The sequence below is a fragment of the Hyperolius riggenbachi genome, chromosome 12 (assembly GCF_040937935.1).
Source record: "Hyperolius riggenbachi isolate aHypRig1 chromosome 12, aHypRig1.pri, whole genome shotgun sequence".
In the NCBI taxonomy this organism is placed as follows: Eukaryota; Metazoa; Chordata; class Amphibia; order Anura; family Hyperoliidae; genus Hyperolius; species Hyperolius riggenbachi.
In genome coordinates, this window is record NC_090657.1 from 157,825,261 (window position 1) to 157,841,492 (window position 16,232).

Genomic DNA, 16,232 nt, shown 5'->3' on the forward strand with positions numbered 1-16,232 from the left:
AAGAATATGAATAAAACAGAAAAAAATCATTATTTCTCAGTTTTCGGCCATTATACTTTTAAAAGAATGCATGCCTCCATAATTAAAACCCACGAATTGTATTTCCCCATTTGTCCCGGTTATTACACTGTTTAAATTATGTCCCTATCACAATGTTTGGCACCAATATTTTATTTGGAAATAAAGGTGCATTTTTTTAAGTTTTGCGTCCATCCCTAATTACAAGCCCATAGATTATAAAGTAACAGTGTTGTACCCTCTTGACATAAATATTTAAAGAGTTCAGTCCCTAAGGTAACTATTTATGTATTTATTTATTTTTTATTGTAATTTTTTTTCTTTTTATTACAATAAAAAAAATGGGGCGTGTGGGAGGTAATGAGTTAATTTATAATGTAAAACTAGGTATTTATTTATGAAAAATGTTCTTGGAGGTAGTTTTACTATTTGGCCACAAGATGGCCACAGTCATTTTTTGTTCATGTGACCTGTAAGCGTCCGGAAGTACGCTTACAGGAAGCACAATGAGGCTGGGAAAATCACATTGCTCGTGCTGCTTCTCATAGAAGCAGCCGATCATTGCTGGGGGGCTGAGATCAATGAACGGGAATGGTTTTTTCCATTCATTGATTTTCGGGCAGCGGCGTGCGAGGGAGCGCGGACAGCGGCGGAACCACCAGGGGCGGTACGTGTTTCTACGCCCCTGGTGGTAAAGAGGTGCCCTGGTATGTATACAATGGATAAAAACCAGTTTAAAATTGAAAAAGGTGAGGTGGCTTACCTCAATAATGACATTTTTGTATGAACAAAGAATTTTGTTTAGCACAGGCAACATGTTTCGCGGGTCTCAGACCGCTCCCTCAGGCCAACCACAGTGCCTATTAGAGGAAAAAACAATGGCATAGGGAGCCTCTCTATGGGGTGTATAGTGAAATCACATATATTGTGCTATATACCGGCAGTGTGGGGCACAAATGGAGGAAGCGGAAGATGGAAGAGCTACAGCACACAGGAAAAGTATAAATGCACGCACAAGGGGGTACATTTACACTAGGGGGCAGTGGCAGGCGCGGTGTCTCAAGGCCGATTCTCGAGAGATTTCATGCTGAAATTGATTGGGAATCAGCCTGCGGTGTAGCAGGCAACAGATCTCTCTCTGATCACATTCAGTCAGAGAGAAACAGGGCTGTGTACAAAAGTCCTCAGACTCCTCAGTTTAGGATTACTCCGACTCCTGTGACTTGCATTGAACAGTCTTGCTGATTGAAAGTGTGTAACATAAAAGGCATCTCATCAATGCCAATGCTTAGGAATTTTAAAGAGAACCTGTAACTAAAAAAAAAGTTCCCCTGGGGGGTACTCGCCTCGAGAGGGAGAAGCCTCAGTGTCCCAATGAGGCTTCCCCCTCCCCTGTAGCTGCAGGCAATCCAGCGCTGGCTCCCCTGAAGTTTCCGCAATCCTCCCTCGACAAGCGCTGATGAGGGCTGATTCATTTACCTTTCCTGGCTCCAGCGGGGGCGCTGTTGCGGCTCTCCGCACGGAGATAGGCGAAAATAGCCGATCTCTGTCGGGTCCGCTCTACTGCGCAGCAGAGCGGGCCGACAGCGATTCACTATTTCCGTCTATCTCCAAGCGGAGAGCCGATACTGTGCCTGCGCTGGAGCCGAAGAGGTAAATATTTACATCCCCGCTGTTCGGGGAGCTTTATCGCCGCCGCCGTGAGACTGAGGAGGACGGGGGAAGTCTCAATAGGATCCAGAGGCTTCCCCCACCCGAGGCGAGTACCCCCCAGGGGAGTTTTTTTTTGTTTTTTTGTTACAGGTTTTCTTTAAAGTTGTATTAAATTAATATAGCATCTGCTTTTGGGAACAAAAAGTTCCTAGCCAGGAAGCTGACACTCTACCCTGTCAGCCATCCTGGCCTGTCATTGCCAATGTAAATGCACCAGTATGTTGTCTGTATAAGATTTACCGGAGCCCCATATCTGCTTGATTTCAGCGTTTAGCCCTTCGATCTGATACAGGCCAGGGCCATTTTCTGCAAGGGGGAAGATCTGTGCACTGGAACACAGCTGATAAAGAGTTTCATTGCATCATATTAAACAGTCAATGTGTTGGGACACTCTAACTTCTGTGTTTTTTATGTACCCCAGACATGCAATTTAACTAAACATAGGATATAGCTGTTGAGTAATTGTGAAAAGAGAGCAGAGAAGGGGAGGTGTGACTGGACCAGCATCACCTGCATTCTATGGCAGTATGTATATGCTGCTATGTTTGTACTGTATGGGGCTGTAACGTGGGGGGGATGATTGGGAAGCGGGGTGTAGCTGGACGAGGATCACCCGCATTCTATGGCAGTATGTAAATACTACACTGTTTGTATGGTCTGTAACATTGGGGGGGGGGGAGGGTTTTGGTAAAGAGGGTGTAGCTGGACCAGTATCACCTGCATTCTATGGCAGTATGTATATACTACGTTGTTTGTACTGTATGGTGCTGTAACATTATGCTGCTGTATGGAATGTGAGTAATGCTGCCCTACACTTGTTTGCCACATCGTTGTTGTTACTGCTTTCTATGAAACAACTAATAAAAATATTCTTTCAAAAAAAGATTTCAGCAATGTGACGCAGTCTGCTGGGAGCATTCTCCTGTGTATGATAAAGTTGTACCTCCCTGTGATATTTTCCATGGAGTTCTGTACCCGATAATCCGTGTTTTTGTATTTTCTCCAGGGCCTCCTTTATGACGAAGACGGTTCAGTTTCAGAATGAGCTGCACAAGTTCCTGATATGGGACACTGCCGGACAAGAGCGGGTGAGCTGCTGGTGAACTACATGTACTCTCTGCTGCCTCAGGGCTGGGGGTGAGGGCTGCTGGTGAACTCCAGTGGTTTGCAAAAGTATTCGGCCCCCTTGAAGTTTTCCATATTTTGTCATATTACTGCCACAAACATGAATCAATTTTATTGGAATTAAACGTGAAAGACCAATACAATGTGGTGTACACAGAGAAGTGGAACAAAAATCATACATGATTCCAAACATTTAAAAAAAAAAAAAAATAACTGCAAAGTGGGGTGTGCATAATTATTCATCCCCCCTGAGTCAATACTTTGTAGAACCACTTTTTGCTGCAATTACAGCCGCCAGTCTTTTAGGGTATGTCTCTACCAGCTTTGCACATCTAGAGACTGAAATCCTTGCCCATTCTTCTTTGCAAAACAGCTTCAGCTCATTCAGATTAGATGGACAACGTTTGTGAACAGCAGTTTTCAGATCTTGCCACATATTCTCGATTGGATTTAGATCTGGACTTTGACTGGGCCATTCTAATACATGGATATGTTTTTTTTTAACCACTTAAACCCCCGCGGTACGAATTTCTCCGTCCCTTTTTTCCCCCCTAAAAAACCAGGGACGGAGAAATCCGTACCTTCCACGCTACCGCCGCTGTCCGCGCTCCCGCCGCTCGTGCGCGCGCACCCGCCGCTCGTGCACGCCGCCGCCTGGTCGCACGGAGATCAGTGAATGGGAAAATCCATTCCCGTTCGTTGATCTAGCCCCCGCAATGATCGCGCTGCTTCTATTAGAAACAGCGCGATCATAGTGATTCTCCCAGCCTCCTACTGCTTCCTGTAAGCGTCCGGAAGGACGCTTACAGGTCGCATGTAAACAAACACACTGTGGCCATCTTGTGGCCAAATAGTAAACTACACCCTAAAAGCATTTTACATAAACAAACATTACATTTACACAATAAATTAACTCATTACCTCCCACACTCCCCAATTTTTTTATTTTTATTTTTGTAATTAAAAAAAAAAAATACAATAAAAAAAAAAAACATAAATAGTTACCTTAGGGACTGAACTTTTTAAATATTTATGTCAAGAGGGTATAACACTGTTACTTTATAAACTGCGGGCTTGTAATTAGGGATGGATGCAAAACTGAAAAAAATGCACCTTTATTTCCAAATAAAATATTGTCGCCAAACATTGTGATAGGGACATAATTTAAATGGTTTTATAACCGGGACAAATGGTTAAATACATTTCATGGGTTTTAATTACAGTAGCATGCTTTATTTAAAAACTATAATGGCCGAAAACTGAAAAGTAATAATTTTTTCCCACATTTTTTCCTATTTTCCCATTAAAACACATTTAGAATAAAATAATTCTTGGCATAATGTCCCACCTAAAGAAAGCCTAATTGGTGGCGAAAAAAACAAGATATAGTTCATTTCATTGGGATAAGTAATAATAAAGTTATAGACGAATTAATGGAAGGAGCGCTGAAAGGTGAAAATTGCTCTGGTGTTCAAGGGGTAAAACCCCTCAGTGGTGAAGTGGTTAAACCATTCCATTGTTGCCCTGGCTTTATGTTTAGGGTTGTTGTCCTGCTGGAAGGTGAACCTCCGCCCCAGTCTCAAGTCTTTTGCAGACTCCAAGAGGTTTTCTTCCAAGATTGCCCTGTATTTAGCTCCATCCATCTTCCCATCAACTCTGACCAGCTTCCCTGTCCCTGCTGAATAGAAGCACCCCCAGAGCATGATGCTGCCACCACATTTGACAGTGGGAATGGTGTGTTCAGAGTTATGTGCAGTGTTAGTTTTCCCGCCACACATAGCGTTTTGCATTTTGGCAAGAAAGTTTGGCCAATTTTGGTCTCATCTGACCAGAGCACCTTCTTCCACATGTTTGCTGTGTCCCACACATGGCTTGTGGCGAACTGCAATAGGGACTTCTTATGCTTTTTCTGTTAACAATGGCTTTTTTCTTGCCACTCTTCCATAAAAGGCCAACTTTGTGCAGTGGAAGACTAATAGTTGTCCTATGGACAGATTTCCCGCACCTGAACTGTAGATTTCTGCAGCTCATCCAGAGTCACCATGGGCCTCTTGACTGCATTTCTGATCAGCGCTCTCCTTGTTCGGCCTGTGAGTTTAGGTGGACGGCCTTGTCTTGGTAGGTTTACAGTTGTGCCATACTCCTTCCATTTCTGAATGATCGCTTGAACAGTGCTCCGTGGGATGTTCAAGGCTTTGGAAATCTTTTTGTAGCCTAAGCCTGCTTTAAATTTCTCAATAACTTTATCCCTGACCTTTCTGGTGTGTTCTTTGGACTTCATGGTGTTTTTGCTCCCAATATTCTCTTAGACAACCTCTGAGGCCGTCACAGAGCAGCTGTATTTGTACTGACATTAGATTACACACAGGTGCACTCTATTTAGTCATTAGCACTCATCAGGCAATGTCTATGGGCAACTGACTGCACTCAGACCAAAGGGGGCTGAATAATTACGCACACGCCACTTTGCAGTTATTTATTTGTAAAAAAAATGTTTGAAATCATGTATGATTTTTGTTCCACTTCTCACGTGTACACCACTTTGTATTGGTCTTTCATGTGGAATTCCAATAAAATTGATTTAGGTTTGTGGCAGTAATATAACAAAATGTGGAAAACTTCAAGGGGCTGAATACTTTTGCAAACCACTGTAGATGTACTCTCTGCTGCCTCAGGACTGGGGGGACTGCTGGTGAACTACATGTACGCTCTGCTGCCTCAGGGCTGGGGATGGGGGCTGCTGGTGAACTACATGTACTCTCTTCTGCCTCAGGGCTGGGGGCTGCTGGTGAACTACATGTACGCTCTGCTGCCTCAGGGCTGGGGGGGGGGGGGGGGCTGCTTGTGAACTACATGTACTCTCTTCTGCCTCAGGGGTGGGGGCTGCTGGTGAACTACATGTACTCTCTGCTGCCTCAGGGCTGGGGGGGGGGGGAGGCTGCTGGTGAACTACATGTACTCTCTGCTGCCTCAGGGCTGGGGGGGAGGCTGCCGGTGAACTACATGTACTCTCTGCTGCCTCAGGGCTGGGGGGGAGGGGGGGGCTGCTGGTGAACTACATGTACTCTCTGCTGCCTCAGGGCTGAGGGTGGGGGCTGCTGGTGCACTACATGTACTCTCTGCTGCCTCAGGGCTGAGGGTGGGGGCTGCTGGTGCACTACGTGTACTCTCTGCTTTTCAGGGTATTCAGTTCCGACTCAAAAACTGGGATTTCCAATTGGATGCAAATAGGTTTGTTTCTGTGAAACTGAAAATCGGTTACTCTGCAGGATGAGAGTTGCGATGTGCCTTCCCAGAATCCCCTGCAGCACAGCGCAGTGTTACTAAACTTGTAGATGCCTTCTGCCTGAAACAAGGTTGTCATTTACCTCTCCCCCCCCCCCCCCCCCCCCTCTACTCCTATAACACCGAAACACCTATTCCCCAGCCCTGTGGGGAACAGTAGAGGCCGGCTGATGATCTTTCATGTCAGTTGCTGGCTGTGGGATTATTGTAGCTGTGTGTATGGTGTCATTGTATGTCGAGGGTAATTGTATGCTAACAGCCTCTCGTTCCTCCTTAGTTCCGCTGACTGTGGGATTATTATAGCTGTGTGTATGGTGTGATTGTATGCAGAGGGTAATTGTATGCTAACAGCCTCTCGTTCCTCCTTAGTTCCGCTGACTGTGGGATTATTATAGCTGTGTGTATGGTGTGATTGTATGCAGAGGGTAATTGTATGCTAACAGCCTCTCGTTCCTCCTTAGTTCCGTGCTCTGGCTCCGATGTATTATCGAGGATCCACTGCGGCCGTCATTGTGTACGACATCACAAAGGAGGTGAGAGCAATGGCACCAAATAAAGACTGATACACTTGTGAAAAGATCTGTGGGTGAATGATCTAATGGGGTCTTCCACCTCCTCACACAACCTGAACTGTGCACTAAAATCCATGAAAAATCCATAATTCCTCCTCTATCGCTCTTCCTGCACAATGCAAAGATAAGCTTTTACCTCCATCATGTGACCTGCGCCTAGAACAGTGCAAACTCTTTCTAGGAGAGTGTGGTCATTGTAATAGCACACAGGGAGATACCGCAGAATGCTCCTGCCCTGTAATAGCACACAGGGAGATACAGCAGAATGCTCCTGTCCTGTAATAGCACACAGGAGGATACAGCAGAATGCTCCTGTCCTGTAATAGCACACTGGGAGATACCGCAGAACGTTCCTGCCCTGTAATAGCACACAGGAAGATACTGCAGAATGCTCCTGTCCTGTAATAACACACAGGGGGATACAGCAGAATGCTTCTGCCCTGTAATAGCACACAGGGAGATACAGCAGAATGCTCCTGTCCAGTAATAGCACACAGGGAGATACATCAGAATGCTCCTGCCCTGTAATAGCACACAGGGAGAGACAGCAGAATGCTCCTGTCCTGTAACAGCACACAGGGGGATACAGCAGAATGCTCCTGCCCTGTAATAGCACACAGGAAGATAGCGCAGAATGCTCCTGCCCTGTAATAGCACACAGGGAGATACAGCAGAATGCTCCTGCCCTGTAATAGCACACAGGGAGATACAGCAGAATGCTCCTGCCCTGTAATAGCACACAGGGAGATACAGCAGAATGCTCCTGTCCTGTAATAGCACACAGGGAGATACAGCAGAATGCTCCTGTCCTGTAATAGCACACAGGGAGATACAGCAGAATGCTCCTGTCCTGTAATAGCACACAGGGAGATACAGCAGAATGCTCCTGCCCTGTAATAGCACACAGGAAGATACTGCGGAATGCTCCTGTCCTGTAATAGCACACAGGGGGATACAGCAGAATGCTCCTGCCCTGTAATAGCACACAGGGAGATACAGCAGAATGCTCCTGCCCTGTAATAGCACACAGGGAGATACAGCAGAATGCTCCTGCCCTGTAATAGCACACAGGGAGATACAGCAGAATGCTCCTGCCCTGTAATAGCACACAGGGAGAGACAGCAGAATGTTCCTGCCCTGTAATAGCACACAGGGGGATACAGCAGAATGCTCCTGCCCTGTAATAGCACACAGGGAGATACAGCAGAATGCTCCTGCCTTGTAATAGCACACAGGAAGATACCGCAGAATGCTCCTGCCCTGTAATAGCACACAGGGGGATACAGCAGAATGCTCCTGCCCTGTAATAGCACACAGGGAGATACAGCAGAATGCTCCTGCCCTGTAATAGCACACAGGGAGATACAGCAGAATGCTCCTGCCCTGTAATAGCACACAGGGAGATACAGCAGAATGCTCCTGTCCTGTAATAGCACACAGGGAGATACAGCAGAATGCTCCTGTCCTGTAATAGCACACAGGGAGATACAGCAGAATGCTCCTGTCCTGTAACAGCACACAGGGAGAGACAGCAGAATGCTACTGTCCTGTAACAGCACACAGTAAGATACAGCAGAATGCTCCTGTCCTGTAACAGCACACAGGGAGATACCGCAGAATGCTCCTGTCCTGTAATAGCACACAGGTATATACAGCAGAATGCTCCTGTCCTGTAATAGCACACAGGGGGATACAGTAGAATGCTCCTGCCCTGTAATAGCACACAGGGAGATACAGCAGAATGCTCCTGTCCTGTAATAGCACACAGGGAGATACAGCAGAATGCTCCTGCCCTGTAATAGCACACAGGGAGATACAGCAGAATGCTCCTGCCCTGTAATAGCACACAGGGGGATACAGCAGAATGCTCCTGCCCTGTAATAGCACACAGGAAGATACTGTATAATGCTCCTGCCCTGTAATAGCACATAGGGAGATAGCGCAGAACGCTCCTGCCCTGCAATAGCACACAGGGAGATACCGCAGAACGCTCCTGCCCTGTAATAGCACACAGGGAGATACCGCAGAATGCAGAATCCTAATACATTTAGCCATAGCCCCTGAACAAGTGCAGATCAGGTGCTCTGACTGAAGTGTGACTGGATTAGCCACATGCTTGTTTCATGTGTGTGATTCAGACACTACTGCAGCCAAAGCCAAAAGGGATTGGTCCTAAACCCTTTTTGTACCCATGTGGGGAGGTCGGACAGTGCTCCTTTCTATCCGTGGATGCATGTTTGCTCATGGAATCGTCGCTGAACCTCACTTTCTAATGAACACAGATTGCGGCTATATATTTCGATTGGCCCATAATTGATGTTTGTATACAGTGTGTCTCTGAGGAAGCAGCTTTTAGGCTGTGAAACACGTGTCAGGCAGTTTTTATGTGAGTTGGAACCCTGAGATTGTATCCATATGTCTGGTCCCCAACTCTGAATATATTTGTTGATTGAAGAATAGAGAAACTGTTCAGACAAAACCCTATCTTTTTTCTTGTTTGTTGGAAATTGTGGGAGGCGTGGTTTAGTCACACACCCACTGACATATTTCATCTGTTATAGGAAACGTTCTCCACATTAAAGAACTGGGTGAAGGAGCTGCGTCAGCACGGACCCCCCAACATCGTAGTGGCCATCGCCGGGAACAAGTGTGACCTGAATGACGTCAGGTATGGGGGAATCAGACGATGGGCACCACTACATACCGTATACACAATGTACAGAAGCTGCAGCGTGCACACTCTGTATACAGGCGGCTGTATAACTCATGGTGATGTGACTATGTAGCAGAACGTATGGAGGAACGTGTGGACAGGTGTTGGATTTGTTCTGATTGGCTGCTCACAGTCATGTGTCACTGCAGTTTCCTGTGTAGGCTGTCGCATGATCTGCCTGATCACATGATTCTCCTTGTATTCTGCTATGGACGATCACCTCTACCTGGGGGGAGGCTATAGTAACCTGTAGGGGCACCAGCAGCCAATCCCAGAGGACTATAGGCATGGGCCATCATCCCAGAATCTCCCGCTCTGCCCAGATCTCACAATATCGATCTGGACCACGATTGGATGTGGCAGGAAATTCACATCACGTGGTTGGCAGTCTGATTACCTAATTTCCTGCCTGGTAAGTCTAATGATTACCTCATTTCCTGTCTGACTAGTCTTATGGTTTTATATCCTGTCTGACCAGTCTGGTAATGGTATGACCTAGTAGAGCAGCAAAAAAAGAGAATTCGCTCTTCGGTGCATAAGAAAACAAAAATTCTTTATTAATATACATAATACATAATATATATATTATTTTTAATGGTATGACCTGTTTGAACAGTCTGATTAGTAAATTTTCTCTCTGTCTGAACAGTCTTGTGACCTAATTTCCTCTCTGATGACCTAATTTCCTCTCTGACCAGTCTGATGACCTCAAGTCCTGTCTGATCAGTCTGACTGTCTGACTAGCCTGATGACCTTTATTTCCTGTCTGACCAGTCTGATGACCTAATTTCCTCTCTAAAGACTTAATTTCCTGTCTGACCATTCTTATGACCTAATTTCCTGTCTGACCATTCTGATGACCACATTTCATGTCGGACCAGTCTGATGACCTCATTTCCTGTCTGACCACTCTGATGACCTCATTTCCTGTCTGACCATTCTGATGACCACATTGCCTGCCTGACCAGACTGATGACCACATTTCCTCTTTGACCAGTCTGATGACCTCATTTCCTGCCAGACCATTATGTTGACCACATTGCCTGTGACTAGTCTGAGAACCTCATTTCCTGTCTGACCCTGATGACCACCTGTCTGACCAAGTCTGATGACCTTATTTCCTGCCTGACCATTTGGATATCCTCTTTCCTGTCTGGCCATTCTGATGACCTTCTTTCCTGTCTGATTATTTTGATGACCTCATTTCCTGTCTAACCAGTTTGATGACCTTATTTCCTGTACTCTTAGGGAAGTAACAGAGAAAGATGCTAAGGATTACGCTGACTCCATTAATGCCGTGTTTGTAGAGACGAGTGCCAAGAACGCCATCAACATCAACGAGCTGTTCCTAGAGATCAGTAAGTATTCACCGTCTCTCAGTCACTCTTTATATCAAAGGGCGGAGCTTACAGTTTGCATGCAAGCCAAAATTATTAGCATCCGGCAGCACTGTACACTATCCCCTTACCTCTGGCAGTACTGTACCCCTCTCCTTACCTCACCCCTCCCCTTCCGGCAGCACTGTACACCCTCCCCTTACCTCCGGCAGTACTGTACACCCTTCCCTTTACCTCCAGCAGTACTGTACACCCTTCCCTTTACCTCCAGCAGCACTGTACACCCTCCCCTTACCTCTGGCAGCACTGTACCCCCTCCTCTTACCTCCAGCAGCACTGTACGCCTTCCCCTTACCTCCGGCAGCACTGTACACCCTCCCCTTACCTCCACCAGCACCGTATGCCCTCCCTTTCCGGCAGCACTGTACCCTTCTTACCTCTGGCAGCACTGTACGCCTTCTTCTCACCTCTGGCAGACCTGTACGCCCTCCCCTTACCTCTGGCAGCGCTGTACACCCTCCCCTTACCTCCAGCAGTACTGTACGTTCTCCCCTTACCTCCAGCAGCACTGTACGCCCTCTCTTTACCTCACACCTCCCCTTCTGGCAGCACTGTACCCCCTTACCTCCAGCAGCACTGTATGCCCTCCTCCTCTTAGCTCCGGCAGCACTGTACCTCCTCCTCTTAGCTCCGGCAGCACTGTACCTCCTCCTCTTAGCTCCGGCAGCACTGTACCTCCTCCTCTTAGCTCCGGCAGCACTGTACCTCCTCCTCTTAGCTCCGGCAGCACTGTACCTCTTCCTCTTAGCTCTAGCAGCACTTTACCTCCTCTTAGCTCCGGCAGCACTGTACCGCCTCATTTTAGCTCCGGCAGCACTGTACCTCCTCCTCTTAGCTCCGGCAGCACCGTACGCCCTCCCCTTACCTCCGGCAGCATTGTACGCCCTTCCCTTACCTTCAGCAGCACTGTACATTCTCTCCTTACCTCACCCCTTGCGGCAGCACTGTACCCCATTACCTCCAGCAGCACTGTACGCCCTTCTCTAACCTCCAGCAGCACTGTACACCCTCCCCTTACCTCCAGCAGTACCAAATGCCCTCCCCTTACCTCCGGCAGCACTGGACGCCCTCCCCTTACCTCTGGCAGCATTGTACTCCCTCCCCTTACTACCGGCAGCACTGTACGTTCTCCCCTTACCTTTGGCAGCACTGTACGCCTTCCCCTTACCTCCAGCAGCACTGTATGCCCTCCCGTTACCTGCCAATTTTTTATTCTCATCTTTTATTCGTATTTTTCTGAGAAGCATCGGGTGGCTCAGAGATGCTTGTGGAATGTATGAAGTATGCTGTATATTTATATGTGATTTGATGTGGTGTATTGGCTGAACCATATATCGCACATCTGCCTCCAAAGTAGGGAGGCTGCCTGTACCTATTTTAAACATTTACCTATTAAAGTACTACATTGTTTGCTTGCTATATACCCTGCGCTGTTTGCTTCTCCTCAGTCCTCCCCTTACCTCCAGCAGCACTTCCTCCCAGCAGCACCGGCTGATTTGTCAGCACAGCACGCCCTCCGCTTACCTCCAGCAGCACCGCACGCCCTCCCTCCCCTTACCTCCGGCAGCACCGTACACCCTCCCCTCACCTCCAGCAGCACCGCACGCCCTCCTTACCTCCAGCAGCACTGTACACCCTCCCCTTACCTCCAGCAGCACCGCACGCCCTCCCTCCCCTTATCTCCGGCAGCACCGCTCGCCCTCCCCTTACCTCTGGCAGCACTGTACCCCCTCCCCTTACCTCCGGCAGTACTGTACCCCTCTCCTTACCTCACCCCTCCCCTTCCGGCAGCACTGTACACCCTCCCCTTACCTCCAGCAGCACTGTACACCCTCCCCTTACCTCCAGCAGCACTGTACACCCAACCCTTACCTCCAGCAGCACTGTACACCCTCCCCTTACCTCCAGCAGCACTGTACACCCTCCCCTTACCTCCAGCAGCACTGTACACCCTCCCCTTACCTCCAGCAGCACTGTACACCCTCCCCTTACCTCCAGCAGCACCGCACGCCCTCCCTCCCCTTATCGCCGGCAGCACCGCACGCCCTCCCCTTACATCTGGCAGCACTGTACCCCCTCCCCTTACCTCCGGCAGTACTGTACCCCTCTCCTTACCTCACCCCTCCCCTTCCGGCAGCACCGCACGCCCTCCTTACCTCCAGCAGCACTGTACACCCTCCCCTTACCTCCAGCAGCACTGTACACCCTCCCCTTACCTCCAGCAGCAACGCACGCCCTTCCTTCCCTTATCGCCGGCGGAACCCCCGCACGCCCTCCCCTTACCTCTGGCAGCACTGTACCCCCTCCCCTTACCTCCGGCAGTACTGTACCCCTCTCCTTACCTCACCCCTCCCCTTCCGGCTGCACCGCACGCCCTCCTTACCTCCAGCAGCACTGTACACCCTTCCCTTACCTCCAGCAGCACTGTACACCCTCCCCTTACCTCCAGCAGCACTGTACACCCTCCCCTTACCTCTGGCAGCACTCTACCCCCTCCTCTTACCTTTGGCAGCACTGTATGCCCTACCCTTACCTCTGGCAGCACTCTACCCCCTCCTCTTACCTCCGGCAACACTGTACGCCCTCCCCTTACCTCTGACAGCACAGTACACCCTCCCCTTTATTATTATTATTTTTTATTTATATAGCGCCAACATATTCCTCAGCGCTTTACAAAGCACAATAAGACGACAAGGGGAACATAGATACAACTAACAAATGTACAGCAGAGTTCCAAGCAGCACAACTATTGTTACACAAACAGTAAACATTAGGAGGATGACCCTGCCCTTGCGAGCTTACAATCTAATGGGTTGTGGGGGACACACTAGGTGGGGGACACACTAGGTGGGGGGGGGGGGAGGATGGATGAGGCAGTGATTCTTTGCCTCTGATTACATTGTGACAGAGAAGTAAATAAGGGCTATAGAATGTTATAAGCCCCTTACCTCCAGCAGCACTGTACGTTCTCCCCTTACCTCCAGTAGCACTGTACGCCCTCTCTTTACCTCACCCCTCCCCTTCCGGCAGCACTGTACCCCCTTACCTCCAGCAGCACTGTATGCCCTTCTCTAACCTCCGGCAGCACTGTACCTCCTCCTCTTAGCTCCGGCAGCACTGTACGCCCTCCCCTTACCTCTGGCAGCACTGTACACCCTCCCCTTACTTCCAGCAGCACTGTACATCCTCCCTTTAGCTTACCCCTCCTCTTCCAGCAGCACTGTACCCCATTACCTCCAGCAGCACTGTACGCCCTTCTCTAACCTGCAGCAGCACTGTACACCCTCCCCTTACCTCCAGCAGTTCCACACGCCCTCCCCTTACCTCCGACAGCACTGTACACCTTCCCCTTACCTCCGGCAGCACTGTACGCCCTCTCCTTATTTTCGGCAGCACTGTACGCCCTCCCCTTACTTCCAGCAGCATTGTACTCCCTCCCCTTACCTCTGGCAGCATTGTACTCCCTCCCCTTATTACCGGCAGCACTGTACGCCCTCTCCTTATTTTCGGCAGCACTGGACGCCCTCCCCTTACCTCTGGCAGCATTGTACTCCCTCCCCTTATTACCGGCAGCACTGTTCGTTCTCCCTTTACCTTCGGCAGCACTGTACGCCTTCCCCTTACCTCCAGCAACACTGTACGCCCTCCTGTTACCTGCCAATTTTTTATTCTCCTCTTTTATTCATATTTTTTTAGAAGCATCGGGTGGCTCAGAGATGCTTGTGGAATGTATGAAGTATGCTGTATATTTATATGTGATTTGATGTGGTGTATTGGCTGAACCATATATCGCACATCTGCCTCCAAAGTAGGGAGGCTGCCTGTACCTATTTTAAACATTTACCTATTAAAGTACTACATTGTTTGCTTGCTATATACCCTGCGCTGTTTGCTTCTCCTCAGTCCTCCCCTTACCTCCAGCAGCACTTCCTCCCAGCAGCACCGGCTGATTTGTCAGCACAGCACGCCCTCCGCTTACCTCCAGCAGCACCGCACGCCCTCCCTCCCCTTACCTCCGGCAGCACCGTACACCCTCCCCTCACCTCCAGCAGCACCGCACGCCCTCCTTACCTCCAGCAGCACTGTACACCCTCCCCTTACCTCCAGCAGCACCGCACGCCCTCCCTCCCCTTATCTCCGGCAGCACCGCTCGCCCTCCCCTTACCTCTGGCAGCACTGTACCCCCTCCCCTTACCTCCGGCAGTACTGTACCCCTCTCCTTACCTCACCCCTCCCCTTCCGGCAGCACTGTACACCCTCCCCTTACCTCCAGCAGCACTGTACACCCTCCCCTTACCTCCAGCAGCACTGTACACCCAACCCTTACCTCCAGCAGCACTGTACACCCTCCCCTTACCTCCAGCAGCACTGTACACCCTCCCCTTACCTCCAGCAGCACTGTACACCCTCCCCTTACCTCCAGCAGCACTGTACACCCTCCCCTTACCTCCAGCAGCACCGCACGCCCTCCCTCCCCTTATCGCCGGCAGCACCGCACGCCCTCCCCTTACATCTGGCAGCACTGTACCCCCTCCCCTTACCTCCGGCAGTACTGTACCCCTCTCCTTACCTCACCCCTCCCCTTCCGGCAGCACCGCACGCCCTCCTTACCTCCAGCAGCACTGTACACCCTCCCCTTACCTCCAGCAGCACTGTACACCCTCCCCTTACCTCCAGCAGCAACGCACGCCCTTCCTTCCCTTATCGCCGGCGGAACCCCCGCACGCCCTCCCCTTACCTCTGGCAGCACTGTACCCCCTCCCCTTACCTCCGGCAGTACTGTACCCCTCTCCTTACCTCACCCCTCCCCTTCCGGCTGCACCGCACGCCCTCCTTACCTCCAGCAGCACTGTACACCCTTCCCTTACCTCCAGCAGCACTGTACACCCTCCCCTTACCTCCAGCAGCACTGTACACCCTCCCCTTACCTCTGGCAGCACTCTACCCCCTCCTCTTACCTTTGGCAGCACTGTATGCCCTACCCTTACCTCTGGCAGCACTCTACCCCCTCCTCTTACCTCCGGCAACACTGTACGCCCTCCCCTTACCTCTGACAGCACAGTACACCCTCCCCTTTATTATTATTATTTTTTATTTATATAGCGCCAACATATTCCTCAGCGCTTTACAAAGCACAATAAGACGACAAGGGGAACATAGATACAACTAACAAATGTACAGCAGAGTTCCAAGCAGCACAACTATTGTTACACAAACAGTAAACATTAGGAGGATGACCCTGCCCTTGCGAGCTTACAATCTAATGGGTTGTGGGGGACACACTAGGTGGGGGACACACTAGGTGGGGGGGGGGGGAGGATGGATGAGGCAGTGATTCTTTGCCTCTGATTACATTGTGACAGAGAAGTAAATAAGGGCTATAGAATGTTATAAGCCCCTTACCTCCAG

The 16,232-nt window shown here is 49.5% G+C and overlaps 1 protein-coding gene across 1 annotated transcript in view; it reads left to right on the forward strand.

Moving 5' to 3' along the window:
* Nucleotides 1-16,232, forward strand: part of RAB22A (RAB22A, member RAS oncogene family) — a 48,832-nt gene that overhangs the window by 21,987 nt on the left and 10,613 nt on the right. The window contains exons 3-6 of the mRNA XM_068262522.1: nucleotides 2,738-2,819; nucleotides 6,603-6,674; nucleotides 9,275-9,381; nucleotides 10,675-10,784. Of these exons, the coding sequence (XP_068118623.1) occupies nucleotides 2,738-2,819; nucleotides 6,603-6,674; nucleotides 9,275-9,381; nucleotides 10,675-10,784 (371 nt within the window). The remainder of the gene's footprint in view (nucleotides 1-2,737; nucleotides 2,820-6,602; nucleotides 6,675-9,274; nucleotides 9,382-10,674; nucleotides 10,785-16,232) is intronic.